Here is a 22443-nt window from a genome sequence, read left to right as displayed (position 1 = left end):
GTGTCTCCTCAGTTATGTAGAAAACCATACACACGTAAACTATCACTCACACTGTTTGTTTGTGTACCATCACAAAAAATCCATACATAAATAGCGTACTTGACAGGGAGAATAAATTCTTGAAACACACTTTGCTCAACATGAAAAAATATGTAACCAGTGTTGTATCTAAAACAAAAATATTTGAGCAATGCAAAGTGAGTGAAGGTGTCAAGTAGCACTACAAGTGGCCAAATGATGAAGCACACTAAATATGCTTCTACAAAGGTGTCATGACGATCACAGCAATCATACAATTGTGCATATGCTGTAGAGACAGTTTGGTAATGGTTGTGATTGGTCAGGATATCTTTATTCGAATGAACCTAGTTATTCCCATCAGCCACCACACCGAGTAGAGCCTGGCAGCAGCAGGAGGCACGGCATGAATGGTTCCAAATTTTACCCATTTACTGGTTCAGACCCACTGAGTAGAGCACCCTAGTGTCAAGAAACTTAACCATGTAACGTTTGTAAACACTACTTGACAACCAACACCATGCCAGCATCATTTTACATCAGGTTTTTCTCCATGAACATTTTTTTCATAAAGTGTAAACTGTGAAATAACGATAAATATATTGACACAGAATTGGGTGCGAATTGACATTGTAGACATTGGAAATTTGAAGGAAGCAATAAAAATGTTGTAAACAGTGGGAAAACATTAATTCTGGCAATGTAAAAGTGGGGTTACACTGTATTTTCACATACAGGCAGAACTGAGCTTTTTGGACAACTTATCGACTTATTTGGGCTACCTCAATTTGTCATCTATTTGGACACCCAGGAATTTCACATGTAGAGTTTCATTTAATATCTACCTGTTGATCTTTAGTTATGGTACTTATTAGGCACTCCCTGTGAATTTTAAAATTTTTGTGATGAACTGAGTTTGAAGAAATCTTGGGCTTTCAGCTGGTCATTTACAACTATACTCCATATTTCAACTAGGCACTTGTCAGTCATCCTCAGGTGAGCCATTGAACAATGACGAAGGTGTTCATCAAACTGCAACATATAGTGTGCTGCGAGTAATCTGTGCATGCGTGAATATCATGTTGACAGGCAGACGATACTACCCGGCAGCTGTCATCAGTACCCACTGTTGTCTCCGACTTGAGTAAATCATAGAGATGATAGAATTCCACATGTTATCCAGCTCATAGCTGCTGTTGTGGTTCATCAGATTTTTTGCCATCCATATTTTCATAGTTTCTTTACTAATGAACTGATGGTGTCATCATGGGTAGTCCTCTGCCTCCTCTGGAGGCCACCTTTTTTTATGAAGCGCTTTGAGCGGAGAGCACTTATATTAGCAGCCCTTAAACCAACTGCATTTTGGAGGTATGTGGATGATACTTTCGTACGGTGCCCTCATGGTGAGGATAAATTGATAGAGTTTTTACATCACCTCAACAGCATTCATAAGAATGTCTGGTTCACTATGGAATTATAGAAAGATGGTTGCTGCCTTTCCTGCATGGTTTACTTAAACAGAATACTGATGGCTCTCTGGGGCATTCAGTTTATCTTAAGCCCACTCATACCAACTTATATTTACAATCACTGAGTTATCACCATCCATTGCAAACGACGATTTGCTTAAAACACTTGTACACAGGGCTCACACAGTCTCTGCACAGATAGTTTGCCTAAAGAGCTTGTCCAGCTAAAGACAGCGTTCAGGGAAAATGTATATTCTATCTGGCAGATTAACAGGGTGCTATTAGCTACAACCAAGAACCAGGAAGTGGATCAAGAGGAGAGCACACCAACACAATCTCTAGCGTTCCCTCTCTTTGCTGGCAATATTTCATTTAAAATAGCAAGAATCCTTCGAAATTTCCAAGTGCAAGTGTTTTTCCACCCACCAAAGATATCCGAGCTCCTGGGATCAGTGAAGGAGTTTTTTTACTCTCGAAGGCTCAAATTTACGAAATACCCTGCCAGTATTGTGCGGCTTATATAGGCCAGACCATGCACACTGTGAAACAAAGTTGCACCAAACATCAACACTGCACTCACCTGTTGCAACCAATCAAGTCTACTTTTGCCGACATTGCATCTGCACCGAGAATACAACGGAGTATCATAAAACAATACTTATGGTCACAGCAACATCTATTTTGGATTTCAATGTTAAAGAATCCTTGGAAGTTTGCACAGTGAAAAATCTGATGAACTGTGATAGTGACTACCAGCTGTATATTGCTTGGAACCCTATCATCTGCATATTTTGCTCAAACTGAAGATGACAGAGGGCACTGGTGGCAGCAGTAAGTGGCAACACAGAGGACAGATGAGCTCTGCAGTTCCACCAGTGAGGTCTTTGCCGCCGGGTAGTATGGTCAGTCTGTCAACATTATGTTGATTCATGTGTGGAATATTCACAGCATGCTATATACTGCAGAACACAGGACAACTTTGCCAGCCTTTGATGGCAGGAGCCCAGCTGAAATATCATGAATGTCGTTGACTACGACCTGCTGCAAGTCCAAAATTTCTTCAAATAAGTAATTTGTTATTTGTTTGGAATTGCATAATATGAACAAGGTTAAAAGTTGGTCTGTTCCTGCACATGGGGCGAGTTACAGGAGGGGACAACAGTAATCGTGTGTGCTCCATTGTGAAAGACCACCACATGGCCGAGGTGATGCAGTTTGGCAACTCATGTCTGCTGACAAACACCTATGTCATGTAACTTGAAAGATACAGCTAATAAATCTGCAAACAATTGCATTAACAAGTTATGTATGTAACACCAATAATTCGACAAATATAGGTGTTCTAAGTCAATATTTTTTCATTAGAGTATCGAAAAAAGAAAAAAAAAAGAGTCATATAAACAAAGTATCAACCAAACTAACAACATGCTGGCTGATGGAAATCTCATAAGACAAAAAAGCGGTAAAAATGTGTTGTAGCAATAAATGTCACTTACTTAAATACTGAATATGTAAAATAAAGGAAAGGGGTCATGTTGAAATTACGTCAGTCCTATGATGACCTGTTCAGCAATATTGTCACAGAAAAAGCTGAGTAGCACAGTTACTGTGGTGTAGTGGTTATGATACTATACTGTCGCATGGAGAGTCATGAGTTCAAAACTCACCTGAACTGTAAAATTTTAATTTCTACATTAGGTTCGAGTACATTCTAGAAGTATCCACAAACATCAAGAATCACTGCACTGGAATGTTCTGTAAATGTATATCTACCATATGTGTTCTGGCCGTTGGCAGTTGGCTCCGTGCTCTTATATGTGCAAGTGCTGAATAAACCTTCGTTAAGTGAAGTTAGTGTTTGTCATTCATTTAACTACACCTTCTTCTACATGACATTGTTCTGGTTGAGATGCTAGGCACTGGAACTTGTGATAGCACACATTATCGACAACACAGTGGCTCCCATCAGGCCACGACACAGCCACCGTTTATGTGGCGAGAAACCCGAGTTTGAGTCATATTCAACGGATCGCAATCTATCGGAGACAGAAAAAAAGAGGATGTTGCGATGACAGCAACTGTGTGCCACCATATGAGACATCCTTCCGGGTTCTCTGGTGTCTATGGCCAAGATCCAACCAAGTGGCTGAAGGTATATGAGTGTATAGCCAAATTTAACAAATGGGGTGACACCGTGTGTTTGGCTAGCGTATTTTTCAACTTGGAGCACACTGCCAAGCAATGGTATGAGAACAACAAGGAGAAGTTCACAAGCTGGGAAGTATTCCAGGCAGAACTGCGCAAGTATTTCGGTGACACACGACGACAGAAGTGCAAGGCTGAAGATAAATTAAAGTGCAGGGCACAGCGTCCAGGAGAAACTACAGCATCCTACATTCAAGACGTCTTGGAGCTGTGTACAACAGTGGATCCTAGAACGAAGGAGGAAGACAAGGTTGCACATCTCATGAAGGGTGTTTCTGAGGATGTGTATCAAGCCCCACTCCTGAAGGAGGTTTCGACACCAGACGACTTCATGAAATGGTGCCAGTATATCGAAACAATGCGTCAAAAGGAATTACACGCAAGAAGTTTGAACGGCTTCAAACGTCGTATCGATGTCTGTGATGGAGGAAGGAACTGATTTCACAAGTGTTCTCCATCAGATAGTGTGAGAGGAAGTTCAGAAGGCACTTGGATTGCACGGCGAGCAGAAAACCGAGACACTTCAAGAGGTCATAAGGAAGAAAGTGGAACCGACATTGAACCCAATCTCTTGTCCTTCATTTCTCTTTAAAACGGTGAAAAAATTGAGACACAGGTGAAGTTACATTCCTACAATGCTGCATGAGGAACCTGTTTGGGCACCAAGGAAGACTGACATCTGGAGGACCCAGGATAACCAATCAGTATGTTTCCACTGGGGACAACTGGGACATGTGGTGTGCTATTGTCATGAAAGGTGGCAGATATTTGATGACGCCCGCGCCAGAAGACAGCAGACCAATCTTAGCCAACACCAACTCCGGGACGATGAAGATGAACAAGAAGATCTGGGTGCAGGACGACGTAGGTCATTATCGCCGCAAAGGGTGCAACCTTCCTTGGAGGTGAGGCCGCCAAAGAGAAAAATCCTCCGTCAGCAATCACTACAAAATTGATAGGAAACTACGGCGATATCCTCATGGATGGCTGACCAGCCCAAGGTCTTGTGGACTTTGGAGCATCATATTCAGTCATTTCGGAGAAGTACCGTGACCGGTTGCAGAAAACCGTATTTATCAACAACAAAACATCTCTGCTGAAGGTTGCTAATGAGAAATATGTAAAACCTACAGGAAGATGTGTCATTCATGTCGGTATAAGTGGCCATACACAGCCCTTAGAATTCATCGTCTTACAAGAGTGTAGTCATGACGTCATTCTCGGATGGGACTTTTTGAAAGCTTCTTAGGCAATTATAGATTGTGGTCGCTCAAAGATTATGCTAGATGAGATGAGATACTGTGGACAGGAAGATGCGCATCTGAGTGTGTGGAGACTGTGTGTGCTGGATGAAGTGATCATTCCTGCAGTCAGCACTAGAAAGGTGACTGCCATGTGTCATGCCATGCATCAACCCATGGATCTTGTAGTGGAAGGTAAGAGAAGCATACCACTGAAGAATAACTTGGTCATCCCAGCCTCTGTTGTCTCACTTAAGAACGGATTCGGCAAACTGTGGATAGTTAACTGTCGCCGAGAACCGCAGATCCTTCCAAGATGCATGTGCGTAGCAAATGCTGAGCTGTTAATTGCAAAACAGCTGAGCATTATAGAAACCTCCCATACCGAGTCTGTGGGCAAAATTGGCCCTACCACTACGAGACAAGATCTTCTAGCTCAACTATCACCAGATCTTACTAAGGAACAACAGAAGAAGCTACTTGCCATTCTTCAAGAATTCTCTGAATGCTTCAATCCACAGGTGAAGAGCAAATTAGACAAATCGATGGTGAAGCACCAGATTATCACTGGAGACCATCAACGAATAAGCCAGAGAGCTTACCATGTATCAGCAATAGAATGTGAATAATTCGTGACAAGGTAGAGAAAATGATGAAGAATGACATCATTCAGCCTTCGCAGAGCCCATTGTCATCACCAGTGGTTCTCGCCAGGAAGAAGGATGGCAGTTGGCTCTTTTGTGTGGATTACAGGAAGCTTAATAAGATAACTAAAACGGATGTTTACCCCCTTCCACGAATTGACGATACACTAGATTGTCTGAAGGGGGGCTAAGTTTTTCTCAATCATGGACATGTACTCGGGATACTGGCAAATCGAAGTAGATGAGGCTGATCGTGAGAAAACCGCATTCATCACCCCTGAGGGCCTGTATGAGTTTAAAGTAATGCCGTTTGGTTTGTGTAATGTACCAGCACCTTTTGAACAGATGACGGATAATCTTCTGAGTCACCTGAAGTCGACAATGGGTCCTTGTTATTTAGATGACATTATAGTATTCTCAGAGACATTTGATGAACACGTAAAAAGACTGAGGGCCGTTCTTAAGTATCTCCAACAAGGCGGACTGAAACTTAATCCAAAAAGTGTCTCTTTGGAGCAACAGAAATCAACATACTTGGACGCCTTGCGTCAAACGAAGGTGTGCGGCCAGACCCAGAGAAGGTGAGATCTATAACATAATTTCCTATTCCTAAAAGTATTAGAGATGTGAGAAGCTTCCTCGGATTATGTTCTTATTACCATCATTTTATGAAAGACTTTTGTATCAAAGCCAGACCACTTCAAGAGTTGTTAAAAGCCAATGCTAAATTTATATGGAGTGGTGCTCAACAAGATTCTTTGAAGTGCTGCGAAAAGCTCTGACGACTGACCCTGTACTTGGTCTGTATGAGAGAGCACCTACAGAACTACACACAGATGCCAGTGGGTATGAGATCAGTGCTGTTCTGGTGCAAATTTCAGATGGAAAAGAGAAGGTTATAGCCTATGCTTCTAGGACACTTACAAAAGCCGACAGAAACTACTCAACTACAGAAAGAGAATGTCTTGTTGTGATCTGAGCCATGTGCAAATTCTGACAGTATCTCTATGGAAGGCCATTCACAGTTGTTACAAACCATCATTCACTTTTTTGTTGACAGGTCTTAAGGTTCCAACAGGACGAATCGCCAGGTGAGCAGTACATCTTCAAGAGAGTGACATTACTATAGTGTGCAAAAGTGGAAGAAAACACCAAGATGCTGACTGTCTCTCAAGAAGCCCTGTGCAAGACCATCAAGACTTTAATGAACACAGTGACTGTCTCGCTGCACTCCAGGATCTCTCTGCTGAGCAGAAGAAGTACGCCAAGATATCTCAAATTATGCTTGCCTAAAATTGGTCAGAGGATAAGAAAGGGCAATTTAAGGTAGTTAATGGACTACTTTGCAAGAAAAACTTTGATCCGTTTGGAAAGAGGTGGCTACTAGCGATTCCTAAACACAGAAATTCTATGACACACCTGAAGTCGGACGTTTAGGAATTATTAAGACATACGATAGAATCAGCAAGAGATTTTTCTGGCCAGGTTTATTTAGGAGTGTCCGTCACTATGTGTCGCACTGTCAAGAGTGCCAGACGAGAAAGGCAGTTCCTCAGAAACCACCTGGCCAACTCATACCAATTCCACCAGCCGAAACGCCTTTCCAGTGTGTTGGGACAGACCTCCTCGGACGATTTCCAACGTCTGCTAGTGGCAATAGATGGATTATTGTTTGCACTGGTTATATGAAACACTATGCCGTTACAAAAGCTGTAAAAACAGCCGAAGAATTCGAGGTAGCCAAATACATCGTGGAAGACATTGTATTAGAACACAGTGCCCCAACGTCGTTAATTACGGACGAGGGAATCTTGTGACAGAGATAAACCGTCGGTGCAACATTACTCATCACATGACGACTGACTACCATCCGCAAACTAACGGGCTTAATGAATGCCTTAATAAGACCTTGGCTGACATGCTATCAATGTTCATCAATGTTGAGCAGAGCACCTGGGATGAGGTGTACTTTTCGTGAGGTTTGCCTACAACACAACCAAACAAGACACCACACGATTTATGCAGTTTTTCCTGGAGCATGGGCGTGAGGTGACTACGACAATGGACACTGTGTTTCCGTTACATCCTGATGACGTGGACGATGACTACATCAGCAAAGTGTTAACCAGAGCTGAGGAAACTCGGCAGTTAACTCAACTACACACACTGCAGGCTCAAGAAAACGATTGCCGAAGGTATGACACGAGCCACCACCCTGTTGTCCACCAGCCTAGTGACCTCGTCTGGATCTTCACTCCTGCTCGGAAGGTTGGTCTCTCTGAGAAGCTCCTCAGGCACTACTTTGGACCTTACAAGGTTGTAAAACAGTTGTCTGATGTTACCTACGAAGTTGACGATTTCGACCCTGACACAAGACGCTGAAAGATCAGATATGGTCCACTTCCTTTGAATGAAGCCCTATAAGGATCCTGCAACCCGGGGTAAATTCGTAGCTCCAGCGACAGGCAACAAGCGGAAAGGTGACAAAGAGTGTAGCGGCAAAGGAAGTTCTAAGATCACAACCAGGGCGAACACCAGTCATCGGAAGTCTGAGTATGCAGGACTGATGACTCGTTCCCGGACTGGGAGGATGTAGCACCGAGATACTGTTCTCTTAAGGAGGGAGCAATGTCGCAGAAGAAGCTGAGTAGCACAGTCACCGTGGTGTAGTGGTTATGATACTAGACTGTTGCATGGAGGGTTATGAGTTCAAAACTCAACTGAACTGTAAAATTTTAATTTCGGTATTTGGTTTGAGTACATTCTAGAAGTATCCACAAACGTCAAGAATCATTGTACTGGAATGTTCTGTAACTGTATATATAGCGTGTGTGTTCTGGCTGGATGCAGTTTGCTCCGTGTTCTTGTATGTGCGAGTGCTGAATAAATGTTCGTTAAGTGAAGTCAGTGTTCGTCATTCATCTACTTACACCCTCTTCTACGTGACATTATTATTTAAAAATTAAATTTTCTTCTCCTCCTGCATCTTTCTGAAGTAGTGAAACCTTGGGAGTACTTGCAGAGATGTTTTCCCTCCTCCTTTATTCTGTTTACTGTGAGGCTAGAATAGTTGGTAGTTCCTTTAACCCTCTCACGTACAATTTTTAATGAGATTTTTTGCTTCCTTGTTCATCTTTTCTGATAAAAAAATGAAGGGCACTGCATATAATCATATGTGCCTGATTATTGAGAATATTCCATGCACCTATTGTGCTTGAATATTGTGATGCCCAAGTCATAACAATGGAGGGGGGGGGGGGGGGGGGGGTGACTTGCCCACTGCTCAGGACAAAAACGCATTTCTGCACAAGAAGCACATTATCTTGCGTAAGCTCCACCTACACATAAATGTAGTTTTACATCTGTGGTAACATTTGTCAATATGATCCCTCTGTTTCCTTGAAGTAAGAAAGGTGGTGCAATATCCAGTCAAAACTATTCTGAAAGTAACAGCACTCAGCCTCTGATCAAGATCACAAATAGGGACCAAGCGGATGAGGCAATGCAACTGTTGAGACAGTGACCTCATATTCAGGAAGATGAGTTCTGCCTTGTCTGGACATCTCAATTTAAGTTTTCTGTGGTGTTACTAAATCATTTCAGGCAAATACAGTGATGGTTCTTTCTTCAAGGCCATGGAAGATCGCCTGTCCCACCCTCATAACAATATACTTATATATTCTACTTACGTATATTTCAGTTATTTATTTTCATTGTATTAATGCAGCAGCTTGTGTAGCCAGTGTGAGGATAGTTTCAGGTAACCAATGATAGTTAGAAATTACAGTTTGCCTTTAGTGCTGAAACTGAACTACTTCTGTCTTCAGCTTGTTCGTAGAGGTTAGCTTTAATTGCCGTGAACAAAGTGATCACGATTTTAGTTCTGCTGTAGACTGTTGATCACTGCTTTCTCAGATACATTGCACATCATGAGGTTGTGGCCAGCTTAGGACACGAGTTTACATTCAGGGCTACAAACGCATCTCCTGCGCAGTTCAGTCATTGGTCACATAAAATTAACTGTCAGCATCTTGCATTCCCGACATACTTCGAGGCGACTACTTCCAACACTGCTCCACACTATGCATTAAACCATTTGTGAAGTTACTTGCTTTGGTTATGTGTTACCTATAATTGAGCGATAGCCGGCGGCCAATGCGGCAACACTCTAGCATCAAGTGACAGACATCAACTGTGAAGTAATTTTAAATGGACTACAGTGATAATTCTCGGACATACTAGCCTCCAGTAATGCAAACTGACACATCAACTAAGGAATACTGTTGGTAATAAATAATGAGTATTTTCTTCCATGACCAATCCGAGGAAGACCATTACTGTGAAGGACATAAAATTTGGAACAGGCTAACGAAGTTCTGTGACAAGAAACACAATCTTCGCTTTACATAAACCCCACATACCCTCACCAGTACACGCTAAATGTGTGAATATAGCTTTATAAGCAGTAAGAACAGTGGGGTGGGCAGTACATGTGGAGTGCATGGCTGGTCAATTTACAGGAAAAACTTTAAAAATGGGAAGTCCCAAGGGAACACATTCCATTTGCTACCCACGAAGTAATGTATGGATAAAGTGAAATAAAGTATCTACAACTGCTGAGGACTGAAGTTAATTGTAAGGAGGAAGATCAAAAACAGAGTAACTGGAGTTAGGCAATCAGGATGGCACACAACCTTCATGGTCAACAAATGCTGACAAACACAAGAAGTAATCTGATGGTGCTGAATGAAGATGATTTGATAACAGGGATACCGTATTTACTCGAATCTAAGCCGCACCTGAAAAATGAGACTCGAAATCAAGGAAAAAAATTTTTCCCGAATCTAAGCCACACCTGAAAGTTTGAGACTCGAAAATCAAGGGGAGAGAAAAGTTTTAGGTCGCACCTCCAAATCGAAACAAAGTTCGCCTAGTTGTAATATGAGACACAATTTAGGTCGAATGAATGACGATACAGCTGCAGTAGTTTGGTTCGAGTCGTAAGCTTAGCAGTTACGGTTTACCAGGTAGCCATTGCTACGCGTCACGCGCTCCGTCCATATTTATACGGATATCCTTCCTTTTTCACGTGCTTCGTCTGGTTTGAATTGATTGCTTATTTTTCTTTGATCTGATAAGTGCCGTTCTCTTTGTTATAGGTGTTTACGTCACTCTAAGCTGAAAATGCATTACTGTACTGTGTCATGCATTGTTTGTCGCATTCTGATAGTGCGTGTTTACGGCCTGTCGCCGCTCGCGGCGTGGCTTGCTTTTGTGTGCGCTACTGCCGCTCACAAATAAAAAATAGAGAGGAGTCGTCTCATTAGCGAAACATTTGTTATTACTTACACTACTACTTTCTTTGATAATGATCAACAAGAACCAAATAATAGACTGCGTATGATAGACGATGTTCTGAACGAAATTTTAGCGAAAATTTTTCTCCGTTTGAAAATCTTTGCAGGCGCCTCTTTAGTTCATTACATTCTGCACAGAAATTAGTCATCTTAGATTTAAAAATCTAGTCAGTTGCCGTGCTTCATTTCTGACTGTATCACTATCAGGCATAAGAATAATACGAATATAAACATGACATGATATGATATGTATATTCTTCCGCGTTTGCTGTTGTCTCACTCTAGTTTCGTAGTTTATTAGGCAGACAGGATTTAAATGAGATAGTAGTAAACACGAAACAATACATGTCAAAATGTTTATATTCGTATTAATCTTATGGCGAAGAGAATACTACATGTGATTCACAATTCATAAAAGCTCCTATTAGCAACCATCTCTTCTCACAGGTAGGAAAAAATTCAGAACGTAGAGTTGGCCATATTGACATCCCAAACAGTCTTGCCAGTCGGATTTTCGTAGTACATTGAAATGCTGCTACATTCGAAGATCAACAATACAGAATTTGTATTTACTTCGTTGGATAATGTACCAAAACGCAGTGGTCGAAACTCTGAGCGGAGGAAAAAGGCTCGTCTTCCACTTTTTTTTTTTAATTTATTTACTGACGCAGAGATTTTGGTACCAGTATTTATCGTTGTGCCTACAAAGCATGCCTGTGTGGCGCTACATATATTCGACGGCAGAAGTTAGTTGTGGCGGCACCCACCAACATTTTTCAGAACTCCCGCTTGCTTTGCACTCGATTCTAAGCCGCAGGCGGTTTTTTGGATTACAAAAACCGAAAAAAAGTGCGGCTTAGATTCGAGTAAATACGGTAACTTTGCATCTAGAGCGGTTTTACTGGTCCACGGAAAATTTGTGCACTCTTTATGGACTGAATTCAAGGTATTCCTATATGCAGACTTTATTCATTTCCGTAACCCATGGAAAATCATTCAGTATGACCCCTTATTTAGTAACTATGGCTTTTGAAAATGTTTATGTGTAGCATTTTGATGATTTTGTTAAAATACTTTGGATATACAAGACCCACAAACGCCTCAAAATATTAGGATCAAGGCTGGTGACCTTCAGTTATGTATTTACTTCCTAAATCATACAAAAAATATTTAAAATCAATATAGATATTTCTTGATACTGGAACGAAAAACCTTTATTTAGAGAATGTTCATCCAATCATAACACTGTGTCAAGCTGCTGATGGAACACAGTAATAGTTAACACTCTCCTGCACAACGTCTGACACATAACAGTATCTTTGTAATTATGGTGTGGGTAGTAAAGTAAAAGAAGTCTTGGATGATGATTTACCAATGATAAACTTGCACAAAAAGTAATCTTAAACCAGAAATAATTGCTATCACTGGTCAACTAAAAACTACAGAATCCTCACACAATTGCTTATTCCAATATAATTATACCAAAATATGAGACAAAGATTAGAGTTTAAAGAGACTTCAACACTGATGTTGTTACAAATACAGAAATAGTTCACCTGGGGAAATATGGGGGAACCAATCAGCATCCATCCAGACATTCACATGAAGTAACTAACTAAAACCACATAAAATCTAAGATAGCCAGATCTGGAAAATGAATCCTATATCTTAATTACTGTACAAACTCCTCCAGTCATTAAAAACAATTTGATATCTCTTGATTCAACTTTTAATACCTTGTAACACACAATTTTTATGTCCATCCACTTTGGATTTTGAGTGGGGCAGGGATTTTACAGTCATCTCAGTCTGACATGACAGAGGACCTGAGCCCCTGGTAGAAGGGCTGTCGCTTTTAGCAACAGCCAGCTCATGGGGTTCTCCGTCCTAATCCACATGAAGTAGGATGTCGGGGATTCACAATTCTTGATGAATGTTGTAGTTACACTCTGCTACACTCTCATAAGAGAAATACTTTTACAGAAACTCTAAGTGGGAAATAATAATGAGAGAATTGCTGCCAGGAGGCAATGTATTACTCTTTCCAAGATAAAGGAAACAGCCTGTGGAAATGTTCACATTTAAGGAAAAAGTTAAAATGCCTCATTCCTAAATAATTTTGGGAGCTGCTTAGAGCTCACAAATGTGGGGTTTATTCGGGCAGCCCTCTTGGTTATAAGGGGGGCAAGTACTGGGTCCTCAGGGATGGAAGTGAGGTTCCAAAGAGCTACATGTTCTGAAGTCACAAGACAGTGATCAACAACGTTATTCTTCCAGTATGAAAACCTTATAACAACTTGCAGATGTTCTCACTTGAATTTCTACCCCTTTTTTACTCGGCTTTGGTTTCTGTATACAACTGCTGATGTGTGGTGCGTGCACCCATGACTGGTGGAGGCCTAGTATTAGATTATGGTGCTATCAGCTAACTGTAGGTGATACTGATGGAAGAGATGCACTTGGTGAGATATAAGTAAACAATATAAATTGTACTTGTTTCAGTGAAACCTTGAAGTGTTTTCATTTTGGTGTGACTTGAGACCTGAAGTTTTAACATATTTCATCTCTGAGGAAATTTCTGCAGAAAGACTAGTGGAAGCAAATTGTATCAACTTTGACCAGAAAAAGTTAATTGTCGCAAAGTTTTTTTAATATTTTTTTTAATATGGCATAATACTACTGGGAAACTGTGAGTGCACTAGAAATTATTACAAGGTAACTGTCCATCTTCAACAAAAAATAATTTGAGTGATCATCTGTTCCTACTATCACAGTCAGTCACCTGATCAAAAAGATCATTGCAAAAAAACAGTTGGGCTCAAAGCTTAGGACTATATGACTAAGTACTGACAACTGCAGTGACAAATGAATATTTGTGTTGGACTGAGATTCAAACCCGGATTTCTCACTTATCATGAGCAACTGCCCTACCCATTAGGCTATCTGAGCACATCTCCAGGCCCTATTCAACCTTAAATTGTCACTAATGTTTCCACCTATGATTTCCAAACACAACTACTACCTGTGGATTTCTCATTGGCTATATGGAAATCATAAAGGGAAACATTTGTGACAATGAAAGTATGGGTATGATTATTTGTGTTCAGGCAGCCTATTGGTTAAGGCGAACACTCAAACTAAATAGGAATCTGAGTTTGACTCCCATTCTGGTGCAAATTTTCAGCTGTAATTACACATTCATTTATCAAGTGTAGTGCATATCTGAATGGTTTGCACTCACATTGTTTCATGTCACTGACTTCATTTCCATCAATCCATTCACTTCATTTCAGTGTGTTTAATTAATTTCACTAAGTGTTTAGTAATAAGCTTTGGAATAGATAGAACTTGCAATGGAATTTTTAACTGAAGATTATTCTGTGAGAATGGAAACTCGTAATTGTTTATCCTGTAATAAATTCAGGTGTAACTCCTTTTTTGAGTTCCTTCATGTATTATTCTAATGAGATAAATAGCAACCTTTATGTCTAATACCTTTTCAAAACTTCTTACTCCAGGCATTGAGCAACAGTTATTATTCACATATGCCAACTTGTTCTTGAGTGCTGAAGCTCCCTAGTGGTAAATCTGTAGAAGTTAGAAGACTTTGGATCACTGGTATTTTATGCATATCCATAGATACCTTAGCAGTCAAACAATAATGTCTGAAATACCACTGTAGTAGCCATAATTGAATTCAATGTTTTATGTGGCTCGTGTGTAATCGGGCTCTATGCTATACTGAGTGACAAAGTAGTCCCCAGTCTATCATGGACACTATCTTTGACTCCCCTCAGAAAAGAAAGTACTCAGTCCACATTGAGGATACATGCTCAGCGTGAAGCACAAAGTAAAGATAAGGTGCCTGCACTGTGTGCAGGTGTAGGAGTTGCTCACACCACACAAGTTCTCTCTTTGCTTCCTGCATCCCCTTCCAGAAGAGGTCAAGGAAAGTTTAGCAACAGTAACTACCATTTCCTGCTCTACAGAAATTGTCAAAACATTTTCTTTAATTCTGGTAATATATTCAATGTCATGCAAGCTTCAGTTTATGAAACAGTTGCTTATTTGTCTGAGTAGGAGACAGAGGAAATTTTGCAAGGTTGTATTTATTTTGGTAAAAAACAGTATAAACAGGTGATGGTAATATAGAAACAATGTAACTAATACACAATGTAAGCAGCTGCAACATTCATAATGGTAGACAAAAATGTTCTTCGTTTTTTTCCAACTTAATGGATTTGCACACACATTCCAAGAACTAGTTAATGTGCTCAGTATGGGGTGTGACCACCTCTGGCAGTAATACAGGCCTGATAATGATGGGGTATGCAGTGAATGATGTCATCCATGCAATAACACCCTTTCTTCCTGGAGAGCTGCTCGCAGTCTTGGAGAGTGGTTGGTTGATGCTGATATGGTGCAAGTGATCTCCCTAGTGCATCCCAGACATGCTCTATGGGATTCAAACCAGGAGAGCCAGCAGGCCACAGCATGCGTGCAATATCTTCCCTTTCCAAGAAAACATCAACCACCCGTGCTCTATGAGGTTGAGCATTATCATCCATCAATACAAAGTCTGGGCCCACAGCACCTCACAAAAACTGTAATGAGGTCCCAAGATCTCATCACAACACCTGGCAGCAGTTACACCTTGCCTATACACCCACATAATTGCATGAAGAGCAGTTCAAGTGGTAAATGTAATCTCTGCCCACATCATTATGGACCCTCCTCGATATCAGTCTCTTTCCACAATGTTTGGGACCTGAAATCATGTTCCACATTCCCTCTGGATGTGAATCCACCAAGAATCACTCTCCAGACTAAATCAGGACTCGTATATGAAAACAAGATTGGCCCACTGTTTGACTGTCCAAGTGGCATGTTGATGACCCCACTCTAGATGTTCCCTTCTGTGAAGACACGTCAGAGGTAGACATACAGCAAGCAGGTCTCTGACGATAAAGGTCACTCTGCCAAAGCCTTTTGCACACTGTTTGCCTTGATACAGCACGTCCAGTGGATGCTGCAGGCTCACATGACAATTGCTGTGCAGTACTAAAGCAATACTGTCTTGCCCTTACAACCAAATAACGGTCCTCTCTACTGAAGTCACGTGCGGTCGGTCCTGCCCTAGTCTTCAGGATACAGTTTTGGTCTATCTATACACTGTCAGGACATCTGAGAAACAACAGAACAATTCACACTAAACCATCAGGCCACGTCAGTTTGCGACTGTCCTGTTTTCTTTCTTTCTCTGGCCCTCTACTGCAAAGAGTCCGGTAGGTACCTTCTCTGTGCCATACTGCACCGTCTGTGACTGTGTACACAGCAGTTGAGGATGTGGGGCTAACTGGCAAACACTGCCTCATTTCAGAGGTGCCCTGATGTACTCACTGGCATGATTCTCTGTTGACTGGAATGCCATCTTCCGTGCAGAACACAATCATATAGACACCTGGTTGACAGATTGTATGATTACATTGTGTATTAGACACAGGAGAGGGAGATAGCAGTTTGTTGCTTTTATTTTGGGCACCAGTGTAGTTTGGGAATGTGTTTCAAGATTTTTTTTCCCTTGTGTATTGGTCACTTGATTGGTTTAACTTACTCTCTACAAGGTACTGTGAAAATATTCCATGATCCTTACATATTTGAAGTATTTATTGGTGTTAAATTTAGCTCTACTGTCTGTGAAAATTATTTTTATTTTATTTAACAGATAGAACTTGGTGAATGAAAGGAATTTTCCACGTCACTCAACACTGCTGCAGTTCAATGATGAATTTGCAGATATAGAGTGCTGTGGAAGTGTTTTTATGTCATAATATGTCAACACCATGTCATGTCTTCACCAGTTGCTTTCCAAACATGACAGAAAGTACCCGATGATGAGAAGATTTGTAATCAAAATATTGTGTCATAAAGAAAATGCTACCAGGCTGTATACTTGGGAAGTCATTGGCACAATGTTCAATAAATGTGTTAAATTCACAATGAAAATTTCATTTATTATGAATCACATTACAGCCTATTCTAGCTGTATATCAACAGATGGTGTGAATCAATTGTGACAAGAAACTATACATGAATATAAGAACATGCAACTCTTCTTTTTTTTGTGATAGTTCAACTTACATGTCTAAAGATTTTATTATCGGATAATGGGTACTTCTTCACAGCCTATAAGATCATTACTGCTACATTTTGTGATAAACAGCTAGTATAAAAAACTAACTTTAACATGAAAAAGAGCTGAAAACTACAAAATGAGCACAAAGTCTTGCCCTGATTACAACAATTTATAACAGAATAACCGTTTGACATAATAAGTTACATTTGATGCCGTTACATAAGTTAGTGTTCCTAGTTTTTTAAAAGACTACTTACATTAATAAACCTCAATGTGCGCTCCCTTGGTAGCTCAGAGAATGTCGAGGTGGTAGTCCAGTTTCCGCCAGATGTCATCAGCAACTGGTGTGACGAAGACTCTGTCCTTGATATAGCCCCAGAAAAAAAAAGTCAAATGGCGTAATGTCTTGAGAGCGGGGTGGCCAGGGTGTTGGACCATTCCTTCCAATCCACCAATCCGGACATTACTCCCCTCTCCAGGCATTATGCCCCTTGACTTTTTTTCCTGGGGCTATATCAAGGACAGAGTCTTCGTCACACCAGTTGCTGACGTTGACGAACTGACGGCTAGGATACAAGCTGCTGTGGACACTGTGACAGAACACATGTTATGAAACAACTGGTGGGAACTGGAATACCGCCTCGACATTCTCCGAGCTACCAAGGGAGCACACATTGAGGTTTACTAATGTAAGTGGTCTTAAAAAAAAATTGTAACACTAACCTATGTAATGGCATCAAATGTAAATTATTATGTCAAACGGTTATTCTGTAATAAATTGTTATAATCAGGGCAAGACTTTGTGCTCACTCTGTATATTTTAAGTTACAATACAAAGATAATGTTCTAAGAAAAATTACCTTCTAACTGGAGAATTAGAACTGCACTGTTGCATTGCTAATGCAAACCAAGCAGCTACATTTACTTGAGCAACCTCGTATTTTTTCAGGAAAGGATGTTCCAACAATTTCTTATACTTCGGTCTGTTTTTATAATTTTTCGTTAAGCTGAAAAAATTTAAATGAGCTGTGATTACACCAATGTCCTGCAAAATTTGTTTACATACACTCTCTAATGACTTTCCAAGAAGCAGCAATTTTTTGTCTGACATTATAGAAAACAAGCCACTTATCATAAATTCTCTAGTTTTTGACAGAAAAGTAAATAAAAGTTGATAATAGACTTACCAGCTTTTAACAAACTCACGAAATTCTTCACTGAAGGCTTTGTCTACAGGAAGAGATGGTGGTTCATCCTGTAATACTTTTGAAAGTACTTCAAAATCATTTTTACAGTCTCTGTAAGGAAATGTTCCAGTCGCTAATTCCACGAGTGTTATTCCTAAACTCCACACATCTGCTCGAATATCATAATCTGGCTTTGTGGGATCTGGTGGATCTATCCGTTCAGGCTGAAAGGACGTTACAAGTGATTAAAAAGCATCTACTTAGTACCCATGCAACTTGATACAATGTTTATTTCTGTAAGATATGGTTTGAAATTATATCATGGGAGTAACATAAAACAACTCCACTAAGCAGATTAAATAATATAGTAGTAAGTAACACTATTTAAGATAAAAGGATCTTTTCAATAATATGATAAAAAACCTCAATGTTATGAATTAAGGAGGTATCATTGTTCAAAAATCTGATGATAGAACAGAGGCAAGTCCATCTAAGTCGTTAATAATGTCATTTAGTCACTTATTAACAAACAAGTGAAGTATTACACTATATTTGTTAATAGTTCTTATACCATCCTCAACAAAAAGAGTCAGTAATAAATGAAATATACTGCCATACTATACAAAATAAGCAAGACACATACTGCCATATATGCAGCACAGCCCGCACTTCTTGTTTTAGCCTTAGAGTCAACTAAGCGTCCAGATATTCCAAAATCACAGAGTTTAACATTTCCTTTCTCATCCAGCAATATGTTGGAGGGTTTGACATCACGGTGAATAACACCATGTGTCTCTTTCAGGTAGTGTAGTGCCTTGACTGTCTGTAAAAAAGAAATTATTACATTAACATAACAAAAGAATTTCTTATTTAATAAAGCAAGATCTATAATGTAACAGGATATATTTTTCCTTAATTAACACCTATTAATGTGAGCCTACTTTCAATATTACAAATTGCTTAATTTTTAAAACTAAAAATTCTATGGAAAATGGTTACAAAATATAGACAATTCAGAAGAGGAGGAATAAAGTATCCACTCACTGTATAGTTAAGGCTTGAAGCAGTTGACAAGAACATAAATGACACTGAAATTGTAACTAAGCTTTTGGGCAATGTCTGTCTTCAGACTGAACAAAACACACACATTTACATGCATAGTTACATTTTCCTAGCTGGCTACATTGTCCTGACATAGCAGACTGACTAGGATGAAGAGCTGAGTCAGTGGAGTGGGTGAAGCGGCAAGGTGAAGGGAGGTACAGAGGGAAGGGAGGTACAGAGGGAAGGGAGGCTGATGGCAGTGAGAAGCAGCAAGAGAATGGGATAGGAATGTGGTACCAGTGAGCTAGCCATAATGCAGGCAAGGGAAGTTAGTTTGAGTTGAAGGGGTAGGGAGGTGATGAGAGGGGACAGAGGGGTGGGGAGTAAGGAGGAGGGCACAGAGAGAAAAATGTGAGTGTCGAGTAATGGATTGAAGTGGGAAACATGGGGAGAGGGATGGAGGAGGGTGTGGAACTAGGAAGGAAGAAAGGGAGATTAAATTTAAACATAACCATTGACAAACAATATTACTAGTGATGATGTGGGACAGGGGCTAACTAAGATTGAAGCAAAGAGGATTGCAGGATCAGCTGATATGTTGTAAGGACAAGGACAGTTCCCATCTATGTAATTCACAGATGATGATATTTGAGGAGGGAGCGGTGTTGTGTCCAGATAAAGCAGCCATTGTAGTCTGGCATGTCGTGCAGAAGGATGTATCTCTGCTCCCCATGCTTCTGTACATTACCAAGATTTGTGAAGTGTGAAATCACTAAGCAACTACAGAAATACCGATATAAAAGGCACGCCTTTGATAGTGATATTTTTCATTTGTTTTTTTATCTGTAACTCATAACGTACTGTGTATTCCAATAGTAAATAATTTTTTTGATTACATTGTATGTTCTATAAGTTGTGGAGTATAGGTGTAGAATCAGTAAGTAAATGAATAAAAACATAATATTACGCTTTTACAGTAACAATGGATGTAGAACTTTCGAAAAGACAAAGGTTCACTGTAAGTAACTATCTTGTTGTAAACAAGGAAACAAAATCAATATCAATAATGCAAGAATCTGTTTTGAACATATGTACACTTATTGCAAATGGGACTTAAAACTGAATTGTTGGATCTGCTTGACTAGTAAAATGGTATGGCCACGTGACAAAACACTGGAATGGAAATAGATCTGAAGCTGCAGGCTCTAGTTGCACACAAGATAGTCTTGTGAGCCTACCCTTTCAACCAAAGCTCATGAAATTAAGAGTCTGAAGCAGTGGGCTGGGAAGACTATAAATACTTTAGTGGAAGACATAATTGCCTCTATGATAAAAGTCGAAACATACATGTTAGCTTTCAAAAAGTCAATAACTTTTGTCAAGAAAAAATAATGTACAAGGGTTGGAACTTCAATAGTGGCAACTATTTATTCACAACTGATACAAAAGAGTTACATGTTTGCACCTGTTACTGTCCTTCAAAGTAGTCACCAGCGTTGTGTACAATCCATTGCCAGTGATGTGGAAGGTGTAGTATACCATTAGCAGAACCTGTTCTGTTGATGGTGTGAATGGAGTGGTCTACTGCCTGTCGAATCTCTGAAACAGTTCTGAAGCAAATGTCGTTCCTTCATCTTCGGAATCAAATCAAAGTCACAAGGACTTAAGTCCGGGGAGTATAGTGGGTGGTACAGTACTTCCCAGTCCCATCGAGAGAACAGAGCAGCCACAGCTTGTGCTGTATGTACCTGTGCATTGTCAAGCAAAATGATGGGTGGGTTATGCAGGAAGTGTCACCGCTTCTTTCGCAAAGCTGGTCGCAGGTGATGCTCCAAAAGCAAGCAGTAATACGACTTAAGTCCTTGTGACTTTGATTTGATTCTGAAGATGAAGGAACCATTCGTTTCAGAACTGTTCCAGAGATTTGACAGGTAGTAGACCGCTCCATTTGCACCATCAACAGAACAGGCTCTGCTAATGGTATACTACGCCTTCCACATCGCTAGCAACGTGTTCTACAGTGCTGGTGACTACTTTGCAGGACAGTAACAGGTGCAAACATGTAACTCTTTGTATCAGTTGTGAATAAATAGTTGTCACTATTTAAGTTCCAGCCCTCAAGTAAGTACAGCTGTGAAGGCTACACTGTCTCCGAGAATCAAACCCTACTTTAATGTCTGATAAAAAATAAAGTGTATAGTGTAACTCAAAGGTCATAGCAAATACTTTTACTCTAAGACTGGTGTCTCTCAAAGCATATGCTGGTCAGAAGAATATTTTTAGTTTTTATCTGCTGTTTAACGTTCTAGAAATGAAGATTAAGCAATCAGGAACTTTGAGTACTGTATTAAATGAAAGCCAAGTCATATTTTTTTCCAGTTTGAGGCAATGGCGGTCATAAGTTTGGATAGAATGAACATTATAAGTTAAGATTCATCCAGTTATGTAATATACTGAGAGTTAAAAACACTGAGCACATACTCATGGTTCACAGTGATTTCTGAAGTTGAGTCACCAGTGTACTACCATCCTGAAGACGTAATGACAAGCAATTTGTTGCAGAAAAACATAACATAAATTGAAGACGCTGGCTTCATGTTACAAGTATTACATGTGACATGGAAGAAAAGCTTTGGAAGCGGAGAAATGAGACAGGGTACCCGTAACACTAACATATTTTTCAAAACCTGTGAAAAACAGCACAAAACTCTTGTATTATTTTTTCACATTTGCTTACATTGTCAGGGAATCATTTTCTTCTTGACCTCGCTTGACATACCCTGGTCACAAAGAATATAACAGAAGATCATCTTCAACGCCAGAAATTTTTTTCATCACATACATTCACTTACTGTATATCGTTCACTAGGAATGTGAGAAAAATAAGTATTTTTATTTCTGTGTTTTTCAGTTAAAGCAGCAAGTGATATTTTGCAGCTGAAAACTACATAACACTTCCAGGAGAAACTTAGTTATGAAGCATAGTGATTGGTAAATCATTCTGTGATACTGTAGGTGAAGAAGAATTGCTTTTAGATACAGACAACATACCTCTGATGTGCTTCAGCAAACAGGGACTTAAAAAAACCTCTCATTCAAGTTCAGAACCTTTGACATTTGTTTGGCAAATAGCAGGTAAATA

General features: G+C 40.0%; 1 protein-coding gene across 1 annotated transcript in view; it reads right to left on the bottom strand.

Moving 5' to 3' along the window:
• The window catches only part of LOC124721432 (dual specificity mitogen-activated protein kinase kinase 7-like), a 175227-nt gene that overhangs the window by 65329 nt on the left and 87455 nt on the right, over positions 1-22443 (bottom strand). Inside the window, exons 5-7 of the mRNA XM_047246407.1 lie at positions 18901-19080; positions 18258-18481; positions 17931-18077 (exon numbers count right to left, since the gene is read on the bottom strand). Of these exons, the coding sequence (XP_047102363.1) occupies positions 17931-18077; positions 18258-18481; positions 18901-19080 (551 nt within the window). The remainder of the gene's footprint in view (positions 1-17930; positions 18078-18257; positions 18482-18900; positions 19081-22443) is intronic.

This window comes from Schistocerca piceifrons, chromosome X (genome assembly GCF_021461385.2).
Source record: "Schistocerca piceifrons isolate TAMUIC-IGC-003096 chromosome X, iqSchPice1.1, whole genome shotgun sequence".
In the NCBI taxonomy this organism is placed as follows: Eukaryota; Metazoa; Arthropoda; class Insecta; order Orthoptera; family Acrididae; genus Schistocerca; species Schistocerca piceifrons.
The sequence above is the reverse complement of the archived record's forward strand: the minus strand, read 5'-3'. Positions and strand labels throughout refer to the sequence as shown.